The sequence below is a fragment of the Lepidochelys kempii genome, chromosome 5, assembly GCF_965140265.1.
Source record: "Lepidochelys kempii isolate rLepKem1 chromosome 5, rLepKem1.hap2, whole genome shotgun sequence".
NCBI lineage: Eukaryota > Metazoa > Chordata > Testudines > Cheloniidae > Lepidochelys > Lepidochelys kempii.
Window position 1 is genome coordinate 102448854 of NC_133260.1, and position 25802 is coordinate 102474655.

The 25802-nt window shown below is 42.8% G+C and overlaps 1 protein-coding gene across 3 annotated transcripts in view; it reads right to left on the reverse strand.

Annotated features, from left to right (window-relative positions):
- LOC140911696 (histone-arginine methyltransferase CARM1-like) overlaps positions 1–25802 on the reverse strand; it is a 144955-nt gene that overhangs the window by 24124 nt on the left and 95029 nt on the right. For all 3 annotated transcript variants that reach the window (XM_073345238.1, XM_073345237.1, XM_073345236.1), the window contains 2 exons: positions 10687–10864; positions 2394–2484 (listed from right to left, as the gene is read on the reverse strand). In XM_073345238.1, the coding sequence (XP_073201339.1) occupies positions 2394–2484; positions 10687–10864 (269 nt within the window). The remainder of the gene's footprint in view (positions 1–2393; positions 2485–10686; positions 10865–25802) is intronic.

Genomic DNA, 25802 nt, shown 5'->3' on the forward strand with positions numbered 1-25802 from the left:
AGGTCACCGATACAGAGCAATCTGGGGCCCAAGCAAACAAGATGCATTTTAATACAGCTAAATATAAACATATACATCTAGGAACAAAAAATTTAGGCTATACTTGCATGATAGGGGACTCTATCTTGGGAAGCAGTTACCCTGAAAAAGATTTGGAGGTTATGGTGGATAATCAGCTGAATGTAAGTTCCCAGTGCGATACTGCAGCCAAAAAAAAGCAAATGCAATCCATGAGTGCATAAACCATAGAATCTCGAGTAGGAAGAGAGATGCTATTTTAACTCTGTAAAATATTTGGCACTGGTATGACTGCTGTTGGAATATTATGGCCAATGCTGTTGCTCACTATTAAAGAAGGATGTTGATAAATTGGAGAGGGGTCAGAGAAGAGCAATGAAAATGATTAAAGGATTAGAAAACATGCTTTTAGTGAAAGACTGAAGAGCTCAATCTCTTTATCTTAGCAAAGAGACAGATAAAGGTTGACTTGATCAGAGTCTATAAATTCCTACATGGGGAACAATTATTTGATAATGGTCTCTTCAGTCTAGTATACAACGGTATAACAAGATCCAGTGGCTGGAAGCTGAAGCTAGACAAAATTCAGATGGGAAATAAGGCCTAATTTTTTCTAACAGTGAGGGTAATTAACTACTGTAACAATTTATCAAGGGTCAGGGTGGAGTCTCCAAAACTGACAATTTTTAAAACAAGAATTTTTTTAAAAAAGAGATGCTATAGTTCAAAAGGAATTATTCTGGCGGAGTTCTGTAGCCTGTGTTATACAGGATGGTCGCTTTGGAATCTATGAAAAGCACACCTATAGTTGTTGCTATTTCTTCTAGACTCTAGATAAATGACAACAGTTACAATTTTCTCACATATAAAATTACAAGCTAGACACTGCTCTGAGTTACACTGATGCAAGTCTGTAGCACTTCTAGATTTAAACCAATGTAACTGAGGGCAGAGTCTGGCCCTACATTTTCAACTAAAATACAGCGTTTTGGACAAGGAGAATTAGGCTGCTACACTGAAGAGAAACACTGACAAGCAACACTGTTGTCTCTAAAGCAGGTGGACAGTTTTCATATAAGCATAAAAGTTGCCATACCAGATCAGACAGCTGGTCCACCTAATCCACTATCCTGTCTCTGACACTGGCCACTACCACATGGTACATTATAAAAATGTCTTATAGAATTTTAACAGACACCAAGATAATATAAATAGAGCACAATAGTCTCTCCATAGGTTTTTTGAACCATCGTATGGAGTTTCAAAGAACTATATGCCTATTATGGAATTCTACAGGATGGCCTGACAAACCTAAAGAAAGGATAAAGGCCACATTCTCAGGTGGTGTAAATCAGCAGGCGATGACTCATCAGGAGAGGATCTGGTCCAAAAGTCTCTATTAAATTTTACATGATTTCAGAGCAATTTCTATACAACCCTATTGGTTTCATCCCTATTAAACTGTATACCACCTTTCCATAAAGGATACTTCAGAGGAAGGTGGAAGAAATCCCCTAATCGATAATTATGTAATGACGTATCCATAGGGAAAGTTTATTCCTAAATCCAGGTGATTAGTAAACTCATTGATTTCAAACAAATGACTTAACCTTTAGAACTCCTATCACTTTCTCTTTCGCAAACCTAAGGAACGGTTGTAAGTGGGGAATATATCTGTGGTCTCCAAAAGAGGAGACTAATTATTAATCTTCATAGTTCCACAGCATGTCTTTATCCAAGGATTCAAAAACTTTGTTAACAAGTCTATTTACCACCACATTAGGTATGTGAGCAACAGGTAGACTTCTTTGCCACCTCTCATGTAGAACACAGCAGCTGTTTAATAGTGCACCCCAACATTAACAACAATTTAGGGCAAGAAGTAAAGACCGTTGTTTCTAGCTGAAGCTACAGGAGGAATTTAGGTAGACAGAATGTAATTACTGACTTAGAATTTGACCAGGATATGGAAGTCAATACCTTGTCTCTATGAAAAACGCCACTGGATCTTTGACATCTGTGTATGGTCAGGAGTCTGCTTTGTTTAACACCCCTCAAGCACCATCCTGGGGCATTGGTTTATTACTGACACAGAAATGCACCTACTAACTATGGATTCATAAACATCTTTTTCTGCAGCACTTGAGAGCCCAGTGGACGTGGTTTCCCATCCTAGCTCTGACACAGCCAGAGCTGATAGGCTCACACAGCATAGCTGCGGATCAGGTTAAAGGAAGTGAGCATGGAAAATTAGAAGGATTTTCTGCCATGTGCTTTGCTTCATTTTATTCAGATTACAAGAATGAGTTTCATTTTAAAATCTTTACTGAGTCTCCAAGCAAAATTTTTTTTTAAAAAAACATAACAATCATTACCAAAAATTGGCTCTGGAGTAGTGTTCCATGTAGAGCTGCTCATCGGAAAAAGGAGCCAAATGAATGTCACTAAATGTTGGAAACATCATTCCTAGTAAACAAAAGATAATATATAGTAGCAAAATTCAAATGTCTGGTTAGCCCTGTGGAAACATGTACAGAAAATACCAGCAAGCAATAATTGCTTTGCACCTTGAACAGACTAACATTGATTCCCATTACAGGTATATGTAGTTTATTGAAATGCAGTTATAGGTTAAAGCAATCAATAACAAAAATATCCACTTATGACGTGGGTCAGGATATTTCAGAAGCCTGCCAAGAATGATAAAGCATTATAAGTTTTATGTCACTATATTAGACATTTAAACCATTTTCTCTTTCTTTAAAGTACGTAAAATGTTAGATGTTACTCTAAAACACCTTTTCACCATTTCCACAATTGGAGAAACATGCTTATTTAGAGCTGACCATATACACAACTCTTTCCACAGATATTATCACAGAAGATATGTCAACAGACTCAATCATAAATCAAACTGCAGAGTACCAACTAGGTAATCCTCAAGGGGTCTAGCATTAGCAGCTTGACATAATAATTACCTGGGAACTTGTATCCAGATATCTCAAAAACGCTTTACAAAGCATTAATAAAATAAAGCTCAAACATGTAAAGATAAGTACTATATCAATTTTACAGATGGTGAAACTGAGGCATATAGAAGTTTACATACCTCACACAAGTTATTGACAGAGCCAGGAAAAGGATCCAAGTGTCCTGACTTCTATATTAATTAGGGACTGAATCCAATGGCCACTGAAGTCAATGGGAATTCTTCTACTGATTTCAGAGGGCAGTGGATTAGACTGCTTGATAAGACTTCAAAAATAGTATTAAAGAAATATTTTGCACACTGTTGTTTGTGCATCAATGGGGAGCAGGGGCCACAGAGCAGTCGTTTTTGGACTGGAACATGTTTCTTCAAACATCTGTTTTAACTGGTGCAAAATGTGGTGCACAAATGAAAGAACAAATGGCTTTCTTTTTGCAAATACAACAACATGTAGCAAGAGACCACAGGAATTTTAAAAAGAATCACACATCCACTCAGTAAATACATGTTTCTTTTAAGACCTGCTGCTTAGAGAATACTAATACTTCTGCAGAGTAAAACCTGGGATGGGGATTAAAGGTTTTTAAAATTGCTTATGAGACCATGCTGCTTCAGCTTCTGCTACTACACACTTGGCACTTATACAGCATTTTACATTTTCAATGTGCTCTATAAACAATGATTAATTCTGGAGAAACAAGATGGGTGAGGTAATATCTTTTATTGGACCAACTTCTGTTGGTGAAAGAGACAAGCTTTAGAGCTGCACAGAACTTTTCAAATCGGAGATCGATGCAGCTTGAAAGCTTGTCTCATCAATAAAAGATATTATTTCACCCATCTGGTCTCTTTAATACACACAGCTACAACAACACAGCAAATAATAGCTAATTCTAGCTACCATTCATGTGTGAGGTAGATATAAATAAGTCTCATTTACATTATACAGATGGGGAAACAGATACAGACAAATTAAGGTCTACGTGCTCAAGTGTCCATTAATTTTTGATTCCTTTAGTTTTTAAGTGACCAACTTCCATTTCAAAGGGCCCAATTTTCAGAAGTGCTAAGCACCCACAACTCTGATTGAAGATAATAGTACCTGCCAGTCATCAACACTTCTAAAATATCAGGCTCTACCGCATTGGTTCCCAAACTTGGGGGGGGGGGCGTGAAGAAATTCCAAGGGGGGTGCGAGGCTGCTCGGCCCTTGAGCTCCTGGCCGGGGAAGCTAGACCCCGGCCCCTCCCGTCTTGTCCACCCTCCCCCACAGTGACGCTGCTGTGCGGGCAGCACAGCTTGCACCCGCCCACCTCCCAGGATTTCCAACAAGCCAGTCCTGCCGCTCTGAGCAGCCTGGTGAGGAGGTGGGGAGCAGGGGGAGGGGGAGTTGGATAAGGGGCAGGAGGTCCCGGGGGAGCGGTCAGGAGACAGGGAGCAGGGGGAGTTGAATAGGGAGTGGGGTCCTGGGGGGGGTGGTTAGGGGACAAGGATCAGAGGGGGTTGGATGATGGTAAAGGAGAGGTGGGGGGCATGAGGGTTTCTCTGAAATTAAAAGGGGGGCGTGATGCCGAGAAGTTTGGGAACCACTGCTCTACCATATGTCTACATTCCAATGAAAGCCCCTTCCAGCTGTACACAATTCTATCTGACTCAGGACTGGGCCCAGGGCTCAGAACCCTGCAGTGTGGAGGGTCTGACTTGGTCCAAACTCCATCTATTGCAATAACGATGCAGATCAGGCCCTGCCCCCCAGACTCTGGTCCTGTGAGTCTGAAAACTTCTCTCACAGTCCCGTAGGATGGTCTTCTTAATCAACACACAGGAAAGGGAAGCCACCCCTTGGTTCAAGTACAGCGGCTCCACATTTAATACTTCCATTTTATTCTGTCTGCTGAGCTGCAAGCATAGTGAATCTTCTCCGTCATTTGTGATGGCCACCGACATGAAGAAGTCCTTTGCCAATCATGTTGCTAGCTGGTCAAGGAAGCGCAGCCAGATTTTGGTTAATCTCTGGTGCGAGGCAAGCAAACAGTGACTTTAGCAAGAGTTCCAGGAATGACAACACATACCAAGAAATATGAAAGAAGTTTGCAGCATTGGGGATTCACTGGACCAGTGCAGGGAGCAGATTAAGCAGCACAAGAATGATGGGAATTCGCCATCATCCTACCCCTTTTTGAAAGAGTGTGGCCGGGTGCTGGATACTGTGCTGAGCACTGAGCCACCAGCGCTTCACAGCAGCCTGGTCAGCCAGGCCAGTGACCTTCTCATCCCTAAATCCACTCTAGGACTGGAGGGGAGCCAGCAAGTGCCAGTTGAGGCTGACAAAGTGACTCTTGTGCTCAAACTGGTCCCCAAGGAGGCTTTGCAGCCTGCATAGTGGCAGCACATTTGGGTCCCTACTCAGAGGAGCTTTCTGATGTCCCCATAGAGAAAGACCCAGCTGCGGAGCTAGCAGCAGAAACACAAGGGGCAGAAGGAACCCCTCAACCTGGTAAGTTTCTAGCACCATGTTTGTTGTTATTAATATAGGGGTTGGAAGGATTTCTGGTTTATGACCCAATGAAAAATTTATTACAAGGCACGGGCAGCAGCACATATCTGCTAATGGCGGACTGCATGGCAGTACATTGGAATCTCCCCCTCGCCCCCCCAAACCACCAGGTGGAATTCAAAAGGGAGGCTGAGAAGTGCAACCAATAGCGAAACAAGCATTTGAAATTAACTTTTTATTGGAAACTTGTGCATTCTTACAGAGATGTGCTAGGGTGTTACAAGTAAGGGACTTTATATTGCCTTCTTTTTCAGAATGCCATGCTGTACAAATCATGGCATTGCACAGCGTTAAGAGCCCCCTGTAAAAGAGAAACGGTTGGGTGGCCAGGGTTTTTATGCGGTCCAGAAGTGTGCTGAGGGGAGGGGGTTGGCGGTTTAGTTCTGAGAGAGTTCCTGTGCATTTGCATGTAGTTGAGGGTAGATGTGCTCAGAGCAGCTTGCATCAGCAGTCATGGGGAGGCAGTAATTCGTTTGGATGCGAATGCAGTTTCCTGTTAATTCACTCAGAAATTCTGATCTAGTCCTGGGCACTGACAGCCGCAAACTTTTCCTATAAGAGAAACTCTAGACAGGTAGTCAAATTTCAGTGAAGAGCATATTGTCCTGGCCCTCTTCTGTAAGTCGCCAGCCCACTTCACTCATAGATGTGCAGCTCCGTCGCCATAAGTCTGAAAAATCTCTGTGGCATTATGGCATACTCCTCCACCCCATCCCAAGGGCCAAACAGGTCTGCCATTTTTAAACAGAAAACAATTATAAATAGTAACTCACCATTGTTTGCGCAGTCTTTTCACTGTGATTAACTGAATTGTGTCCACTGAGCTTCTGGGATACTTTTTCAAAGTATCATTTTTTGGCCTTGGAGATTCCACAAGGCGCTTTTGCCTACTGAACCTGTTGTGAAGCACTGAAACAATAGCGCACTGTTTGATGTCTGCTTTTTGGCCCTTCAACCTCTGCTGGTCCTTCCACCTCAGCAATATGGGCCCACTGCAGCAGGTCCTTGGGATGTAGAACTGTAACAGACCAGTCCAAACAGAAGTGTTTCCGTGATGAACTTAAAATGGACATTCTGGACACTGCCAACAAGCGGGTGCAGTACCAGAGTAAGCAGAAAGGCACAGGCAGGCTGCCGAGCCAAAGGACAGTATTTCAGCACACAAGGAGAGGCTTGCAACACAGTTTCTGTAGCAGGAACATGGGCTGAGGGCGATGACAGAGGCCAGCAGAAAGACCTGTTTGAGAGGTTGCTTATGCTTGGGGCTGCCAGAGTACAGGCTCCTGCTGCACCCACACCATGTCCTGGGTCCCCTCCATGGAACCCCATGCTGTAGACCAGGAACACTTTGAACAATTCCATCGTTGGATGCAGGGTTCCATGTAACTGGGACTTAAAAGAAGCTGAACAGAGCAAATCTACTACATGCAGTCCTACATCCCCAGGCAGGCTCCCTACCCCCTGCAGGCTTCCACACTTGTGCAGACGCCCACACCGGGAAACGCCTCCACCCTCTGCAGCAGCACCAAGCGCGTGCTAAATGTGGAAGGAAGGGAAAAGAGAACAGGGTGCCGGGGGGGGTATTTGTTAGCAATGTTTTACTGTTTAATGTGTGCTTTATGCACTGTGTTTTATTAATGGTTTTGGTGTTGGTTTATTACTGGTGTTTTGGTGTGTGAATGACAGCTGGCCTGCCTGGCACTGTTTTTTTTTTTTTTTCTCATTCATGTTCAAAAGTAAAGGCTTTTCTTTTATTAAGACATTTCATTACCATTATTGTATCACATCATATAAGGTGTATTTCACATAATACAGATAAACACATGATAAAGGACAACTGGTAAGTTATACCCAAATGCTATTTCTCAAAACATTTATCTACATCAAGCCATACTGTATACCTACAGTTCTTGCCACATAACTGCTTATGAAATGTCATTCACAAGTACAATCCATGGCAATCAATCCCTGCTCCCACAGTCCCATTTTGTTACATGATGTGGCTGTACCTCATTTACTGTAACTATTGTACAAGCACATTTATAAAAATACACTACTCTCCCATGGAAATCCATAATGTGAGAGCATAGAGCATCCCTGATTTGTGTTCCCTGGGCACATCCTGCCCTAGATGGGATAGGTGCGCTTTCCGATCCATTACTGTCATAGCTCCATTCAGAGGCAAATGGCTCACCTTTGGCTTCAAAAAGGCTGTGAAAAGCACTGCAAGCCACAGTGATGCAGACAGGACTGATGACACTGGAATCCACACAGGTCTGCAAACAGCACCAGCAGCATTTCAATTGCCAAACACACATTCAATCACCATTCTGCAGCTGCTTAGAGCATAAATAAACCTTCTTTTGCCAGGGCCTCTGAGATCAAAATATGGTTTCATAAGCCAATGCAAAAAGGGGTGCAGAGGGTCCCCCAGAATAACAGTGGGGACAGTAACTCTATTTATGACAATGCCGTTTCGTAGCAAGAGTGTCCCAGTCTATGCATGAATGTAGACTCCCACTTGTCAGAAAAACCTAGCGCGATGAACGTTTCCAGTGCAGCCCATGTTGGTGTCCATAAGTTGGCCTCTGTGGTCCACAGAGGCCTGCATGACAATGGAGTGGTACACTTTGTGGTTTACATACATGTGCTTCTTGAGGAGGGCAAACTGTGTGCATGAGTCCCATCAATGGCCCTACTCCAGTCTGAAAATCCCATTCTGGAAAGCCAGCAATTACTTCAGGAATATTGTTTTATGCCCACCACTTTTGGGTAAATCACATGCCTGATTGCCTCAGAAACTTCCGCCACCATCTTACCTACAGTTGACTTTCCAATGCCAAATTGGTTAGCAAGAGACCTGTAGCAGTACGGTGAATCAGCTTACAGACGGCTATAACAACCTGCTTCTAGACCGGGGTGGCCAACCCAAGCCTGAGAAGGAGCCAGAATTTACCAGTGTACATTGCCAAAGACCCACAGTAATATGTCAGCAGCCCACCATCAGCTCTTTTCCATCCCCTCACGCTCCCAGCACCTTCCGCCCATTGACGGCCCTGCCAATCAGTGCCTCCCCCTCTCTCCCCACACCTCCTGATCCGCTGTTTCGTGGCATGCAAGAGGCTCGGGGGGGGGGAGAGGGAGGAGTGAGGGCACGACAGGCTTGGAGAGGGGGCGGGAAGGGGCAGAGTGGGGGCAGGGCCTGTGGCAGAGCCAGGGGTTGAGCAATAAGCCCCCCCCCCGGCACACTGGAAAGTTGGCACCTGTAGCTCCAGCCCCGGAGACGGTGATGATACCAGGAGCCGCATATTAACTTCTGAAGAGCCGCATGTGGCTCCGGAGCCACAGGTTGGCCACCCCGTTCTAGACCAATGTGGACATCCTCATTTGTGTTTCCTAACACTGGAGGGCCAGGACAAGCTCCTCACAAAGCTCCAGAAATGTAGCTTTCTTCATGCAAAAGTTTTGGGCATACCGTTGGTCACCTGAGGTCTTCACCACAATGTGGTCCAACCAATCTGTGCTTGTGGCCCTGCTCCAGAAGTACCTGTCTATGTATGGGGTATCAGCGGCTATACTGAGAGTCGCAAGCAGCATCAGCCAGTTTGAGTCTTCCATGTTTCCATGTGCATATCCTCCTCCTCCTCCTGTCAGGTGCCTTCTGTAGGTCAGAAAACGATGTCGGAATGTCCATCAGCATCTCATGGATGCTGTCTGTTTGCTGAAACATGAGTGAAAGCACAAACAAGAGGAGTACTTCAAATGTGACTCCTCCATGTTGCTGGCTCCAGTTGCTGGAAGTGTGCAAATCCAAAAGATAGCACAGCGGATTATGTTGGGAACTTAGCAGGTTGCAACAACTTCCTGTAATGTGTAGGATGGATAGTCAAGTTTTCCCACACTGTACCATCAACTGAGGGCTAGAGTGCTGGGGAGGGTGCTAGGAACCCCGGGACATGGTTTGGAGCCTGGGTCCAGAAACTGTAAACCTAGGGTCACCAATGAGTGTGGACACTCAAGCCTTGGGCTTGCAAGCCTAAGGTGTGTGGGGTCAAATCCACTAACCCTGAGCTTACATTGCAGTCTATACATGCCCTAAGAGTTTGTAGATAGGTACCCAAAATCAGAGGCATTAAAGTTAATGGACACTTTTGAAAACATCAGCCTAAGTGACGTTTGTAAGGCCACAGACCAAGTCAGTGCCAGAACCAGGATTAACACTCAGTAGTTCCCAGTTCCTAATCCTGTGCTCAGCCTATTAGCCCACATTCCCCTAACTAGTTTAATATGCTAAAAACATCCTGTTTTTCACACTGGTGTCACGAGAGAAAGTCTTTCTTTTTAACAAAACCCATGTTAGTGATCTTTTAGTTTGTTTTCAGGAATTCACCTAGTGAAATATAACTTATGGCAACTGCAGGTTCAGACTGCCCTTCAGGGAAATTTCTCAGGAGGCCCCTGGACTTAGAAGCCTCCTTCAAAACTTCTCCAACCAGTAACAGATTGAAACACAGATCCCATTGAACTGACCTCTGGACTGCAGTTGTTTCTGGCTGGATTGGACACATCACTGGAAAAGAGTGGGGGTACCAAGAGGCCTTGGAATTAGGAAATTGGGTGGGGTCTGATCAGAGCTGGTGAAAACATTTCAAATTTCACATTTTTTTTCAAAGAAAAAAAAAGACATTTTTCATGACGTTTCCCATTCTTTGTCCAACTCTAGGTCTTTCTCTTCCCTCTCTTGCCTTGCATTTTAGTTTAGCTTGCCATCATGTTTTGCATTATAAACTTTGAACTGAGAGGCAACCCATAATGCATATGGTGGCACATTAAATTCAATGATACAAGAGGCAGCCAAGGGCAACACATCCAGCACATACAGGTTAAGTGCTGAAATAGCTGGTCTCACCGGCAAATCACAATATGAAATAGTAACAGTGGTGCTTCCAACATGCTCAAATGAAGGAAGAAAACTTAAGTCTCATTTCCTTAGAGCCTACAGGAGGTGATGAAACACGACACCAACCAGGGCTGTCCAGAGCCACCATTTGGAGGTCCTTCTTGTCTCCTTTCTCTGAAAACTCTCATTTCCCCCAATCCATCACTGGGCTGGCATACTCACCGTTTGACTTCAACCATTTTTTGGAATGGAGGTAACTTTCCAGCATCCTCTCATTGAACAGCATGTAACCCATAGGTTCAGAAATAACCACATCGACGTTCTCTGGTAAAGAGATTTCCTCAATTTTACCTGATAAAACCATGATCTTATCAGAGAGGTTGTTACTTCTCACTAGTATCTGGAAAGAGTAAAAGGGGGAAAAAAAAACAAGCATGTTAGCTTCTTTGGTTATGCATAGTTCTACCAGAAGTCTCTGGGTAATGTGAAACCCTCTGAATTGTTCAGCATCTAGTAACTTCATCAGCCTTTGAAAAGCCTGCACTGTAATTAAACCTTAAAAAATGGTACAGACTCATGCCTTACTACAAAGAGAGTTTCTAAATACTCTGATGAGAGCAAACTTATAGAAGTGTGCAGAATCAGCAAGTAGCAGTACAAGTTACATCATCTTTTAAGAAATAATTAGAATCAATATCTAGAAGAAAAGAATACAACACACGCGCACACAGAGAAAGAGGGAAGTTAATATCCACTACAGAAGAACACACAGTAGAGATCTTTAAGATTCTTCAAAACAGTTCTAGAAAAGGCTATTCCTAACTGATCTACACACTCATAAATGCATGACTATTCTCAGGGAATGAATGTTCTCAGACACGGAGGAAAGTCTGAGGCACGATGTTTCTAAACAAAAACAAAACAAGGAATACCTGTTATAGAGCATGCACAATCCCTAGGTACCATGTGCAGAATCCTATGCAGGCTGAGAACCTCAGGGCAAACTTTTCTTAACTTTTTGATCTACATTTCTTTCATCTGAACAAGAGAAATTGACTCAGAATTTAGGTACTGGGTGGCAAGATGCTTGGGGAAGGAATAATCTCTCTAAAGTCACTCTGATTAGAAATGTATGTCATATTTATCTGTAATGTACCTTGGCACTCAGAGAACAAGTCTTCTTGTAGCGCCAAAATCTGTTTAGACAATGTTTAGAATTTGCCTATAGGATACAAATACATACTGTGTTATACATACTGATAACATTATCTCGGTGAACCAGTCTGAATGGGGAAAGGTTGTGCAAGGGGATGCTGTACCATGGAGCACGGCTCTGTGGGGGCACCTATTGCAACAGCACAGTGGGTGGAGATTCAGAATGGGACAGGGGCAAGCCAGGAGAAGCAACCATACAAATCCATTGGCCAAAAATACAGTTACAGACAGCACAGTGGGGCTGCAGCTGCCAGCAAAGCCTTGAGGCTGCACCAGAGATGGCATAGAGGCTGTGTATCCTGTCCCTGGATTGAAAGACACCTTCACCCCAATCCTTGAAAACCCATTTCCTGCTTTGTGTATGGGGGGACCATGATTTGAGTCTGTGCATCCTGCATTATAATGTAGACCACAGAAAAAAGGAGGAAGTTGGGGGAAAAATCTTCTACATGAAGCCACGTGGATTCCCAAGAAAAAAGCTGATTAGAAGAGACAAACCTCCCGATGTTTAAGTTTAGTTCAGGTGCTAGTGGAAGAGATCTTCAAACTTATTTCCACAATTCATTGTCAGAGAAAAGACTGTTCAGTGGCTGGAGTAAGCCACTAGCAATGAGTTGTTTGACCCTGAGCTATAATTAACAGGAACCAGGAACAGAAGACAGGGAAAGGCAGCGTGTATCCCCAGGAGTTAAAACAGATATTCATGTTAGAACTCACTTGGCAAACCCTACTGAGTTTGCCCCCATGAAAACAGCCTTTTATTGAACTTGATCCTACAGACAGACGTAGTTTTCTGAGTCTGGTTTCTGATATATGATTATGGGCACATATGGTATTGCCCTGGGTACATGTCTTGCTCCTCTTCAATTTTGTATTTGCTTGTAAACTTTTGGAACAGTGTTCATAGAGGCCATTAAGCTATTTTACCAGTCTTGTCCATTTTGTCAACAGTTCAATAGCAAGATTATTTAAAATGTGACTAGAATGTTCTAAGAAGGCAAGGTACAATTCTTCAGCATCATGTATTTTTTTTTCAAACCCAACACAAAGAACACATTATTGCTGATATCCAAGAAAATTAGTTTAATTAAAGCTCCTTAATTAATGAGTGAAGGGGTAATTTATTTAATCATATTTGTAACCAAAAGAAATCATTAAAGTGGGGTTTTTTTTCACATGGAAGTCAAAGTAGCACACAATTTCTTCCAGGTAAGATAATGTTCTTGCTAAGGTAGTTATAAAAAATGTAATAAGTATCATCTTTCCTTTACATGGTTCTTTTCACTCTGAAGGATGCCAAAGCTCTTTATGAACTATATACTACATATGAATCCCTTTCACTCCTGACTCTGGGATGGAACACAGCAGATGTTTAACAGAGCAAACTGCACAACAGTTTAGGGCAGGAAGTGAAAACAAATACCATATCCAATAAAAACTACAGAGTGAATTGGGCTGGTAGGTAGAATGTAATAACCCAAACTAACATTTGTCCAATCCCACCCCCCACCAAAACTGAAATACACAGACCTATTATTGTGAAAGCTGCTGCCTGATTCCCCTGCTTCTCCATCACAGCCTCAAATACTCAGGAATTGGTTCATATCTTGCCCAAAACACAGCACATCTGTAACAGCATGGTGTCCCTTAAAGCCAATATGCACTCAGCTGGAAGAGTGCCATCTAATGAATCATCATCTTCACTTCCTGCAAGACCCTGCATTTATTTGGAGGACTCTCACCCAAATCCTGTCCAGGACTAATCCTGCTTAGCCAGACAAATTTGAGAACACAACCTGTGGTAAGCTTATCTTCCTGAAAACACCATCCTAGCCACTATGGATGTAGAATCCCTCTACACCAACATTCCACATGAAGATGGACTACAAGCTGTCAGGAACAGCATCCCTGATAATGTCACGGCAAACCTGGTGGCTGAACTTGGTAACTTTGTCCTCACCCACAACTATTTCACATTGGGGACAACGTATACCTTCAAATCAGCAGCACTGCCATGGGTACTCGCATGGCCCCACAGTATGCCAACATTTTTATGGATGACATAGAACAACGCTTCCTCAGCTCTCGTCCCCTAATGCCCCTACTCTACTTGCGCTACACTGATGACATCTTCATCATCTGGACCCATGGAAAAGAAGCCCTTGAGGAATTCCACCATGATTTCAACAATTTCCATCCCACCATCAACCTCAGCCTGGACCAGTCCACACAAGAGATCCACTTCCTGGACACTATGGTGCTAATAAGCGATGGTCACATAAACACCAACCTATACCGGAAACCTACTGACCGCTATTCCTACCTACATGCCTCCAGCTTTCATCCAGACCACACCACATGATCCATTGTCTACACCCAAGCTCTACGATACAACCGCATTTGTTCCAACCCCTCAGACAGAGACAAACACCTACAAGATCTCTATCAAGCATTCTTATAACTACGATACCCACCTGCTGAAGTGAAGAACCAGATTGACAGAGCCAGAAGAGTACCCAGAAGTTACCTACTACAGGACAGGCTCAACAAAGAAAATAACAGAACGCCACTAGCCATCACCTTCAGCCCCCAACTAAAACTTCTTCAACGCATCATCAAGGATCTACAACCTATCCTGAAGGACGACCCATCCCTCTCACAGATCTTAGGAGACAGGGCAGTCCTTGCTTACAGACAGCCCCCCAACCTGAAGCAAATACTCACCAGCAACCACACAACAGAACCACTAACCCAGGAAACTATCCTTGCAACAAAGCCCATTGCCAACTGTGTCCACGTATCTATTCAGGAGACATCATCATAGGGCCTAATCACATCAGCCACACTATCAGAGGCTCATTCACCTGCACATCTACCAATGTGATATATGCCATCATGTGCCAGCAATGCCCCTCTGCCATGTACAATGGCCAAACTGGACAGTCTCTACGTAAAAGAATAAATGGACACAAATCAGACGTCAAGAATTATAACATTCAAAAACCAGTTGGAGAACACTTCACTCCCTTTGGTCACTCGATTACACACCTAAAAGTTGCAATTCTTCAACAAAAAAACTTCAAAAACAGACTCCAACAAGAGACTGCTGAATTGGAATTAATTTGGAAACTGGATACAATTAACTTAGGCTTGAATAAAGACCGGGAGTGGATGGGTCATTACACAAAGTAAAACTATTTCCCCATGTTTATTCCCGCCCCCGCGCTATTCCTCAGACTTTCTTGTCAACTGCTGGAAATGGCCCACCTTGATTATCATTACAAAAGACTTCCCCCTACCCCCTGCTCTTCTGCTGGTAATAGCTCACCTCACCTCATCACTCTCGTTACAGTGTGTATGGTAACACCCATTGTTTCATGTTCTCTGTGTATATAAATCTCCCCACTGTATTTTCCACTCAATGCATCCGATGAAGTGAGCTGTAGCTCACAAAAGCTTATGCTCAAAATAAATTTGTTAGTCTCTAAGGTGCCACAAGTCCTCCTTTTCTTTATATGACTCTGTTTTCCATTGCTTTTCACTTTGCTAAACTTTAACAATCCAGGTTGAAATTTTCAGTGCTGGGTGTCTGCCCTCAGATTAAAAATTTTTGGAAAATTTCAGTTGAAACGGTTCAGCCATTTCTCACGATGAAATTAGGGAAAATTCACTGATTTGCCCAAGTAAAAAAATTCTCAGAACCATTTTGCTGAAAAACTTTAGCACATCCATTCTCTAGAGGAGGAATTTGAAAATTGGCTGGGGAGTCACCCTAATGACAGGGATGTGTCTTTTGCTAGCCCTTTGAAAATTCACCCACATTTGGCCAAATTACGAGCATCTGGGAAAAAAAATCATAGGTCACACATGATCAGTAGAGACTTACTTGTTTGAGAGGCAGCTAGAGTCGCTAAAGATTTGATCCATATCGAGCATACTCCAGCTACAGGGGGCTGGGAAGAATTTTCCCACAATTGCTCCTCCCAGCTGCCAGGAACAGCGGTGGCTTAAGATATCGGAACTAGGAGCTCCTGTGCTGTTAGAGCCCCAATGCCCAGGTGGAGTGGAGAAGGAGAAAGCCACCTGAGAGGTATACTGAGGAGTGAGGGCTCGATGCAGGAGCCAGAGAGTGGGGGGAAGCACCAAGGGAGGGGGGCAGGAACAGAGGGGAACAAAGGCAGGCTGGGAGAACAGCAGCAGAACGGTCTATAACCAATAGAGAAAACTCTCTTCCAGGACCTGCAATTGAACCCAGGAGTTCTAAGTCTCAAACCCGGTGCTGTTGCCAATTTAAGCTGCATCTCCAATCGGAAGGTTCACTGATACAGCTATACCTGTACAGGTATACTGGGCTTCAGCTAATACACTGGCAAACTCTCTCATCCCCTTCTAGCAGCTGGTCCGCATACAAGAGAATAGACTCCTAATGCTCCCCAGTTACACAACCAGCTCAAGTATTAGAGGTTTGTTCTGTGGATCTAAAGATTTGAACCCTGCTGAGCCTAGTTAAGGGTCAATATGATTCCATGTGACAATTTCAGGTGTGTGTGTGTGTGTGTGTGTGTGTGTGTGTTTTAAATTAGGAAATTGCATTTAAAACTATATTAAAAGATTATGGTTGCAAAGTCAAACACTCAAAAATTAGGAAATGCCACAATTCCCACAAATGTGCAATCTTTAGTTCAGCCCCCCTTGGGTATATGCATGATGACATAATATGTGATCATATAATTAAAGACTATTTTTTCTACTGGCCCCCTGCCTCATTCAGTACACAAGGATGGATCTACTCTGGGAATGAACCAGGATTGTGTAGTAAGGAGGACTGTTGCCTATAAGACCCCTGCCTCATTTGTTGCAGAAGTTCGAAGTTGCATAGTGAATGAAGCAGAGGATTGCAGGAAGAAAAAGGATTATCTCATGGTTAAGGCAGCTGAATGCTGCCCTGGAGAACTGGATCCTAACCCTGCCTCTGCCACAGAGTTCCTATGTGATGCTGGGCAATTCACTTGAACCAAACTTCACAGGCAGTCACTAATTGTGTGTTCCATATTTTTTTGGTGCCCGAGACATTTGAGGCCAGATTTATAGAGTTCATGACTGCAACTGACCTCAACAGGAACTGTGCTCTGTAGTCGGACGCTTACATTGGCCAGAGACAAATTTGAGCGAAGACACATGCACAACTAGGTCAATGTAAGATGACTTATGTTGACCTAATTTTGTAGGGTAGACCAGGCCTAATTCGGTGATTATATTTTGCCCTCTTTTGGCCCTGTTTTTTACTGGAAGTAGGAGCTATAAATATTTCAGATGTATTCATATAGTAGGCTTATGTTTATGAATCTATTGTAACTTTCATCTCTCTCATCTCCAGAAATTTTATCTAGGGGAAAACTGGGACACAATTTGGGATGTAAAATCCTTAACTCTGAAGTATTTAGTGCAGTTTGATTGGTGATTCTGCCTTTTCATCTCATGACATAAGCCATTGACAAGAGTTCCAACTAGTGTTAAATTCCAGGTGCAAAAATAAAATTTGAGGTTAAAAAAATGGAACTATGTGACAACTCTAACTTTCAAAATGGTAAGTTCTTTATGACTTTACAATTAAAATTTTACTGTCATAGCAGGTGAGTTCCATCCTACGTCAGTAGCAACCAAAAGTTATTAGCATCTGATAGCTGTTCTATGACCTAGGTGAAATAACTTCAGTGGTCTCAGTTCAGTTTCTGCCAGCCAGGTGTTTTTCCCTTTAAAATCTGGCACCTACATTGGGACTAATTGATTCCCTTGTTGATACAGACAGACGGAGGTTTGAATTGGTGTAGAGGTGCCATGATCCCCCAGATCAATCGAGACATTGGCAGGGCAGTGTGAGAAAACTGTCCCTGCTATTACCCGTGATGTACTTCTTAGATGGCAGTCCTCTGGTTATCCATGTATCTCTTGGGCCGTCATAAGAATATTAGAACAACCATACGGGGTCAGACCAATGGTCCACCTAGCCCAGTATCCTGTCTTCTGACAGTGCTCAGTGCCAGGTGCTTCAGAGGGAGTCAACAAAACAGGGCACTTTATTGAGTGATCCATCCCCTGTCATCCAGTCCCAGCATCTAGCAGCCAGATATTTAATGCCCCCTCTAGGCCTGTAGAATGCTTGACCCTCACGAGGAGGAAAAAGAAAAGGACTCAGGATGACAGGTTCAGTGAGAACCTGCAAGCCAGTGCTGCATCAAACCATGAGCAAAGGGCCTTGAGGGTGAACATGGCAGACACCATGGAGAAGGACAGAGTGGAGAGGAGACAGGCCCAGGAGTCCCAGCAGGAAAAGTAGACGAAGATGCACCAGGACATAATGGGGCTTCTCTGGAAGCAAATACATACTCTTTTGTTGCCCTACAGGTTCAACAGTCATGGCCTCATCATCCTTTGCAATCAATGGAGAACTGCATCACAGCACTTCCCTACACTTCCCACATTCCACATGGCAACAGGGGCCACATCCCTACCACTATAACTGCACCACGGGAATGGTAAAGACAACCCCAGCTTCCCTTATACTGACCTGTGAGAGCCACAGTTACTTTATGTGTAGCCAAAATGGCCTGGAATGGACATGAATATTCTTTCCCCTTGTTAAGTTCTGTTCCATTAATTTATTTTTAAAAGCTTTATTGTGTTTGTTTTGGAATTGCATGCACATGTTTTGCACGGTTTTGGTACACAAGGAATTTCTATTTTTTGGAAATTAATTCATCTTCTTTGCTTCACAACACGTACTCCAGAATGCCTAGAGCTACTCAAAGCACTTACAGCTTGTTATTGTACTGGGCCACAGAACTCATAAGTTCAGTGAAAAACACAGTGTACATATTAAAAATATACAGCAAGCCCCACATAATTCAGAGGTGCATTAAAAGACATTTATATTGATAAATATTCACCAAGCACTAGACAACTCCTTCCTAATAGCCCCCCCAAAAAACTTTAGGGCCAGGTAAAGCATGGTTCACCAAACCCCATTACTGTGGCTGGCTGTTAAAGTGCTCTTTCAAGGTCTCCCTCAGCAGCATAGCTCTGCACTGAGTTCTTCTAATAGCCTTTGCGTCTGGCTGTTCAAACTCAGCAGCTCCCCACCTCTGCCCTTCACCCCCGCAGTAACTCCCCCCTCCCCTTTGCCTCACCAATATCACTCAGGACACAACAAGCAGCTATAATCATTGGGATATTTTTCTCACTGAGATCCAATCTTGTGAGTTACCACCACCAGTGGCTCTTCAATTTACCAAAAACACATTCAACTGTCCTCTAGCACCTGCTGAGCTGGTAGCTGAATCTTCCCTCGGTGCTATCAAGGAGTCCCCAAGGATCTCTACTGGCATTTCAACATTGCCAATGGTAATCTGCCAGGTGGGAAAGAACGTCACTGTCTGCAGTTTTCTGAACAGTCCCATATTCTTAAAGATGTGAGCATCCCGCATCTTCCCAGACCAGCCCACACAGATGTCAGTGAAGCATCCCTGGTGATCCACCAATGCTTGCGTAACCATAGGAAAGCAGCCCGTTTTGTTGATGTCCTCTGAGGCAAGGTGGGCTAGTGGCAAAATAGGGATGTGTGGGTCACCCATTACTGCAAAACCATCCACTATGTCCTGCACATTGCTGAGAGTTACAGCCCTGCGTAGCAAGAGACAATTAATGGCCCTGTACGTTTGCATGACAACGGCTCCCACTGTGGATTTTCTAACTCCAAAGTGATTGCCCACATTCCGGTAGCAAATCTGGCACTGCAAGGTTCCACACAGCAATTGTCATTTGCTTCTCCACAATCAATGCAACTCACATTTTGGTCTCCCAGCGCTGGAGGGTGCGGCGAGCTCAGCACACTGATCCAGAAATGTGGTCTTTCACATCCAGAAGTTCTGCAGCCTCTGCTTGCCATCCCAAACCTGCATTACAACATGATCCCACCAGCCAGTGCTCATTTCTCAGGCCCAAAAGAAGTGCTCCACTGTCTGCAGCTGCTCCGGGAATGCCAACAACCACCTTGAATCAGTTTTGCGATGTCCTTCAACAAACCGTCCTCAAAGAAATAGTCATCTCCCCTATTACTGGGGTTCTTCTTGTGGGTCTGCACATATTGCAGGATTGCGCATCCTCTGCTTGAAAGGCTCATGACAACAGCGCAGAGCTGTGTGAGCTCTGTGCTTCGGTCAGAAATAGCGGACAGTAAAATGCTGTGGAGGTTTCTGGGATTTTAAACAAGGTATGAAAATTGCAGGAAATGGATGGCACATGAGGAGAACCTGATCCCTTGCTCCCAGTCACCCTGCACGATTTGTTTTTACCTCACCATGCATTGCTAATATCTCCCAAAAGACAGTACCCAGGATGATCGCAAGGGGCACACTGACTGGAAGCAATATGGTTAGTGGCAGCACCAGTGCAAGGAACCAAATATGCATGTGCATGAGCAATATACTAACTGCAGTGGCTTTATGACAACGTAACTATCATTGACTAAAAATGCAGATATGGCCTAACTTGACTACTGGCAACAACAAACCCTATGAGAAGCAAAATCAGCTTAGTCCAGATTGGTGTAGCCAAGACATAGAGACATGATCTATAACAAGAACTTCTAATTTATAATCTCTAATACACCAGTCAAACATACTTGAAACGTTTTGCAATCCAAAGATATTTCTATGAACAACTAATGTGGATCCACTGATCAGGTAGAGACAGGGGAGCTCCTATTTTTTTAAGAAAAGTGAGTCTGGGACCTATTTCTTGTCCCTCGTTTCAAGCACCCTGCCCCCAGACTCCCAAAATGGATCTCTAGTTGTTCATACTGATCTCTTGCTAAAATAGGTTGGCTGTGAAACCTTTTTAACTAGGGACTGCTTATTTAAATATACACACCCATATTGAAAATATTTTTGATTTCATGTACATGGCAAGTGCCGAGTGAGAGCAGCGCAAGTTTGTCATTAGCATACAACAAGGTACCCAAACAGGCTAGAGCTTTACTGGAACTGGTGACATTGGGCAAGAAATATGATGCAAAATGAGACTATATCTATACGCGCATTGACAGTGTGATAGTCTCCTACGAAGCATATCACAAATTCCTGCAATAACCAACCTTGCCCATAACCGAAATAGACACGCTTTTATTGTGTACATCAACGTATTTAAACTAAAGAAACAAAATACTTGGGAAGTTTCAGTGTTTCATAATAAAGAAAAAGTTTACAAAGAAAACAGAACATTCCATCTCTTTCCCCCCTCCTCTCCCTTTGATTTTTCAGAGAATGAACAGTGGGTATGTGTGTGTATTGTTATAATAGCAACAGTATGCAGCCAGTGACCTAGATTTCAGAACAATATGAGAGCAGGGCAAGAAGACATTGATGAAAAGATAAGACTGTACACACACATTCCACAAAACAAAATACAACAGTTACATTACTCTCTGATGTAATTCCAATGATTTCAAAGGAGTTGCATCAATCTGCCACCAACTGAGGGTATGTTAGTGTTTTGGTAATTTTTTTCCCTTCATCTTTTTTATGCAGCATTCATGACACATTCAAGTACTAGTCAAACAGGTGGCCCTTTCTTTCATCAGTGAAGAGTTTCTTGACTAATCTCAAATACATAAAGGTAACAACAAATCTCTCAGGTACATCCCTCTTCTCTTCAGGAGCCCTAACCTGCTTCCATTGAAGCCATGGCAAACTTCCACTGAATTAAACGGAAGCATGATCAGGACCAGGTGTTGTACAATAAACTTCTGACCTACGATAATTATTGAGGACCAGTTATACCATCTCATCCTCTACCTGGCTTTCTCCAGAGAAACCTCACTACATCTATTATACTCTGATACCTGATAATTAAGAATATATTCCCTTTCTCTCAGCTCATACTGGTATATTAAAGAAAATACTGTAGCTTTCCCTATGTAACAGTGGTTTTCTTCTTGCTTATTATAGAACTTTGTAATTTGATTTTAAGAACACAAATTTCTCCAAAGTACAATGCATCTCACAAAGACATGACAAGCAGTATAAAATATTTCATATATTCTAAAAAGTAGTCTGTTTGCTAAGCCTGCCACAGGGCTTTGTCAAAATGGAAAAGTGACAGCAGCCTTAGCAATTAATATAACTATAATATAAAATATAAATATTGAGTAGACAGCTTTTTACTTATTGATTTGGTAGCCAGAAATTTTTGAGATTCCTCTTAGGAATTGTGTCCATCAGTGCAATTGTCAGAGAGAAAACCATGTCTTCTTATCTGAAAATGGGCACACACAAGTTTCAGAACAGAATTTAAGTTTAACTTTTTTAAACAAAGGATCTAATTCTTCAAACCATTACTCACACATGTAGTTCTTACTTTTGTGAGTACTCTTATGCACACAAAGATTATTCAACTGAGTAAGAGTATGCAGGATCAGCTATAAATTAGTTATAGCACAAACTAATTTTAAAAACTCACAACATATATACAATGCCAACTTGAAATCTTTTCAATTTTGAAAACTGAATTAATGGTCATTTCCAATGCTACCCCTGATCATAGATCCCTTTGCCATTTGGGATTTTTTCCAATCACACTTCCTGTTAATATATAAAATTTTTCCCTCCTTGGTAGCCCTACGAAAGACAAACAAACGAAAAAGGAAAGCTGACTATACAGGGAAAGCACTGAAACTCATTACACAAAATTGCTATCAAGTGCACAAAATAAACAAACTGAAAACTCTAATCTTTCTTTTATAGAAATTTTAGGTGCTACTTGTAACAATAGTTCATAAAAAATTGAACTCAAATGCAGCTTTTACATTTAACACTTTCACACCATTTCTAATTCGGCCCTGATAAAACCTTCGATATCTGCTCATATTTTAGTCGCTTATTACTATTTTTTTTTAAATCAGCAAAGGAACCAATCTTAAATGCTAACATTCACATTTCAGCTATTTTTGATGGAATCCTCTTTTCAAGAATGCAGGTAGCTGTGATTATTTTGTAAACAATAGGGGAAAAGAACTATGGAGGTGAAAGGCCAATGGCTCAAAACTATCCATGAGCATCATTCTGAGAGAGAAAAATGTAGTCATTGGAGGGCAGTCTTCTCTATTCACAGCAGGGTTCACAGGCTGGTTAATGGCTCATAATTATCATTCACTATGTGTATTGCAGTAGCACCTAACAGCCTCAGTCATGGACCAGGACCCCATTGTGGTAGGGGCTGTGTAAGCATAGAACAAAAAGATGGTCCCTCCCCCAAAGAGCTCACAATGAAAGTAATGGATCTACAGTACCTAAGGCAATTGATCAATCTAACAATATTATCATGGGCTCCTGATTTTCATCTAACTACCAGATGGTCATCTACCAATGCAGTCCAAGTTTGTACTCGGACTGATAAAATTCAAGAGGATCAGAGGCATTTAGATATTCAGAATTTTCTCACCACAGTCTTCTCAATTATCTAAGTCAGGAACAGGAAGTAACATAGCGAAGGCCAGATACTCTGCTCTAGCTAACCTGGGTTCAGTGAGTGATCAGGCCGGGGGGAGAAGCAAACGTGCTTCCATGCCACCTTTGCAGTACCCTAATCCTGGGACTACTTCAGCCCCAGCTCACATCCCCTTTTCAATCACTGCACAGTGTTCACTGACTATAGAGAAGCGTGTAGGAGCCACTAGGCTGGCTATAGAACACATACAAATTTCCATGTACACTGGGGGAATCCTCAGGAGGACACTTAGTGGCTTCATGGTTCTTTTGTGTACCTGGAGCAGGGACAATGATCTGGCCTGGGAGAAACAGTTTACCACATCCTCAGCATCCAGTTGTGTTTTTCTGAGCCACAGTCTACAACAGCTTCCTCAAGAGAAGCCAACAACTTGCCCCTCCTAAGGGAGGAAATGACATACTCTCAAGCCTTTACCCAGTGCCACACTGTGCTGCAAAGTCTCTCAGACATCTGTTTTCCGTCACCATTTTACATAAGCCCGACAAAACAGCACTGGATATTAACACTCAGTGGAGCAGATGAGATAACTGCAATATTTTCATGGTAAATTGTTTGCTAAGACATATTAATGTAAATAACTGAAAATGCAAACAGGTGCAGTTTGTCTATTTGTTGCTCGGTTTACAATATGGTATAAATAAATATTAGGTAAACACTACACTACAAATAGGTGCAAGTGTTATGCCGCTGTCACCATTTATACTTCATCTCTGCTGAAGTGGCAACTGCTCCCAACTCATGTGAAACACCTTTCTCAATTACATTAGCTGTATAGCACGCATGGGCACGTACACACAAATCAATCCTCTCAAAACTACCCAGTTTTTTTTAGTAGATCTGTACCCTCACTGTTAGTAGTGGAAGCAGCTAAATGGCAGCCTTAAGAATAATTAATTCTACACAAATCTCTTCTTCTTGATTCTCTCATAAGATTAGTCACCATGCAGCTCCCAGAAGGGCTTTCTTTTACTGGTACCGCACGGCAAACACACTTGGATTCCACGAGGACTCATTTTTTATTTCTGATGATGGCATCACTAGCCTCTGCAGTTTAATCGTTTTAAACTCATGCATCGTAACCCTTTCTTCCTGTTTATTCAAGTGCTCTACATAAAAAAAAAAAAAGTTCAGCCCAATAATGCTATTTTCCCCCCGTGGTCTGACATGAGCTGCTTAGAATAACTAGGGTGACCATATGTTTGGGTTCGGCCAGGACAGTCCCTTTTTAAGCCCTATCCCTGCTGTCCTGACTTTTTTTTTGCTCTTGCCAGCCTCGCACAGGAGCCAGTCAGTGTTTTGGTGAGCAGTGATGCTAGTCCTGTGTGGGAAGGTGGGGGCTGGGCTTCGGCGAGCAGCTCGGGCCGGGGACAGGGGGAGAGGGAGGAGTTCTCGGGCAATTTCCTTTGGGAAATATGGTCACCCTAAGAATAACATTTTATGTTTAGACAAATCTAGTATTATTGCCAGGTACCCATTCCTAGTCTTGTTTCCCCTGTTTTTGCCTAATGGATTTACTATAACAAAGCTGGAAGACTGAGATTATGCATTCATTTCATGGCTCATTCGTACACCACCAAGGACTATTAACTATACTCCCCCACCTCCCCATGCACCATAGTGTTTGTTTCCTTGGGCAAAGGCTGTTTCAATCTTTTCTCCCTCCTGCAGGCAACGTGACTGTGTGGGGCAGGATTCAGCTGTCAGCAATTGCATATCCAAGGTGTGGAGTCATGGAACAGGAGAAAAGCTGGCACACTGGTCTGAAAACCAGCTAAAGAGCTGGACACACGGGGTTACTATATACTGAAGCTGGAAAGAGGCTACTAACTGATGAATCAGTGCTGCCAAGGATGGAGCCCCTCTTTTATACATTTTTCCAGTTTGCAGGCAGTGTTAACAGGAAGGCACAGTACAGCATGACAGCTATAATCTCATTGTTTTAAGCATGGTACACTGTCACTGCATGGGATGAAAAAGAACAAATTATATTGCTTGGATTGTAATAAGGTGTCACATTTGATATCTTTAGGCCAAATTTTCTCCCTTACATGATCTTAAATCCAAAGTAACTCTACTGGCTTCTCTGGAGTTACGCCAGATGTACTCCCGTGGTATGGATCACAGAATCTTTCCCTTTATCTTTCCTGCACAGTTTAGTGTAGCCACATTAGAAAATGTAAATGCCAGAAAATTAAATTACCAAACACTGAAAAGGTCACAGGAGTACTGCACAGTACAGAGTGAAATAATATTCTTAGAATATTACAAAGGGAAATATCTTAAACAACTAGATAATTCAGCTATAACCAGCATCTCTCCTTGTGCAACACCCATTACAACTTCCCCCTTAATTGCCCTATTTAGATATCCTATGTAACCATTGCACATCTGTAGGCAATACAGTATCTCAGTAAAATACTATTGCAATACTTTCTATGGTGCTAATATAAGGAATATGATTTTACTGCAGTCTGCAAATCAGATTATTGCATTATTGTCATATGGCCCACATTAAAGGGGACAGAGCACAGAATGAGCTCACTGCAACTGAATGTGCTCTG